Source organism: Crocuta crocuta, unplaced genomic scaffold (assembly GCF_008692635.1).
Source record: "Crocuta crocuta isolate KB4526 unplaced genomic scaffold, BGI_CrCroc_1.0 scaffold233, whole genome shotgun sequence".
NCBI classification, from domain to species: domain Eukaryota; kingdom Metazoa; phylum Chordata; class Mammalia; order Carnivora; family Hyaenidae; genus Crocuta; species Crocuta crocuta.
In genome coordinates this window covers 5,540,937-5,541,966 of record NW_027529526.1, presented here as the reverse complement: position 1 = coordinate 5,541,966, position 1,030 = coordinate 5,540,937, and the positions used below count along the sequence as shown (strand labels likewise).

General features: G+C 52.0%; 1 protein-coding gene across 1 annotated transcript in view; it reads left to right on the top strand.

The window, feature by feature from the left end:
- The first annotated feature begins 613 nt into the window (after positions 1 to 613).
- PDE3B (phosphodiesterase 3B) overlaps positions 614 to 1,030 on the top strand; it is a 162,796-nt gene continuing 162,379 nt past the window's right edge. The window contains exon 1 of the mRNA XM_077761076.1: positions 614 to 1,020. Coding sequence (XP_077617202.1) covers positions 614 to 1,020 — 407 coding nt within the window. The remainder of the gene's footprint in view (positions 1,021 to 1,030) is intronic.

The following is a 1,030-nucleotide window of genomic DNA, read 5'->3' as shown; positions in this document are numbered from 1 at the left end:
ATGTATGTGAACTATGGCCATATACGAAAATGGTCTGTTTTAGGTCATGCCTGTGGGCAGAGATTAATTGGTGAAAAATGGGCCTGTTTGTGGGATTTACCACACAGTAAGGTTTCTCATCTCCCTGGAAAAATGTGGAATTAGCTCTTTGAGAAATGCAGGCCTGTCATGAGGTTGAAGGGAGAGTTTCGGTGGAGGGAAACACAGTTCACTCTCTAAGGCAGTTATGATTGGTTAGATTCCAAAGCAGTCCCTTTGGTACAGCAAAGTTCTTCTCACTTTCAAGTCAGTGTTTCCATGTTATTTTCACCAGGAGTTCACAGATAGCATCTTATTTGGCTTCTTTCATGGCCAACAGATCCAAACTGGGCACCGGTCTTGGAGAGGATTCCTAATCCTCCCATCCCTCCTCTCTTTTCCACGCTGTTACAGTGAAAAAAACGTCCAGTGTGGAAAAAGGTGTGTGACAGCAGCTTTTCTTCTCTTGTTTAGGGAGATACAGATATCAACCAGTGGGTATGTGTGGCAAGGGTATGAAGTGGAGGATGGGACGTTAGTTCCTTGCCTGTGAAGACGGTTCTTGAGGAAGACAAGCTCAATAATATCCACTCGGATGCTCTCGGAGAGCACTCCAAGTGCACGCTCCTTCCTAAGAGCCACGGAGAATATCCCGGGCCTGCTGCGTGGCCCAAGATCCCATGTTGCTATTGAGGGCAGATCCAGTCACAGTGGTTCAGGATCCTTCTCCATGTCCCGGGCCGTGGCTGGTCCTTACCGGACCCAGTTCGGACAGTCCAAGGGGCCCACTCTGAACGGGATGAGGTTAGAGTGGGGTCCGGCTTCCCTCCCTCAATTCGGTTTCCCAAGTAGGCACTCCCTTTGGGGACCGCAAACGCCCTCTCCCCCAAATCCCAGTGGCGACCAGTCGGAGCCTGGCTGCGTGTCTGTGACTTACCCCCAAAGGGAACCTGCGCGCCTGGGGTCCCAGGACGGCGGGCTTGCCCCCTTCCCCCCGGGAGAGTACCCCGCC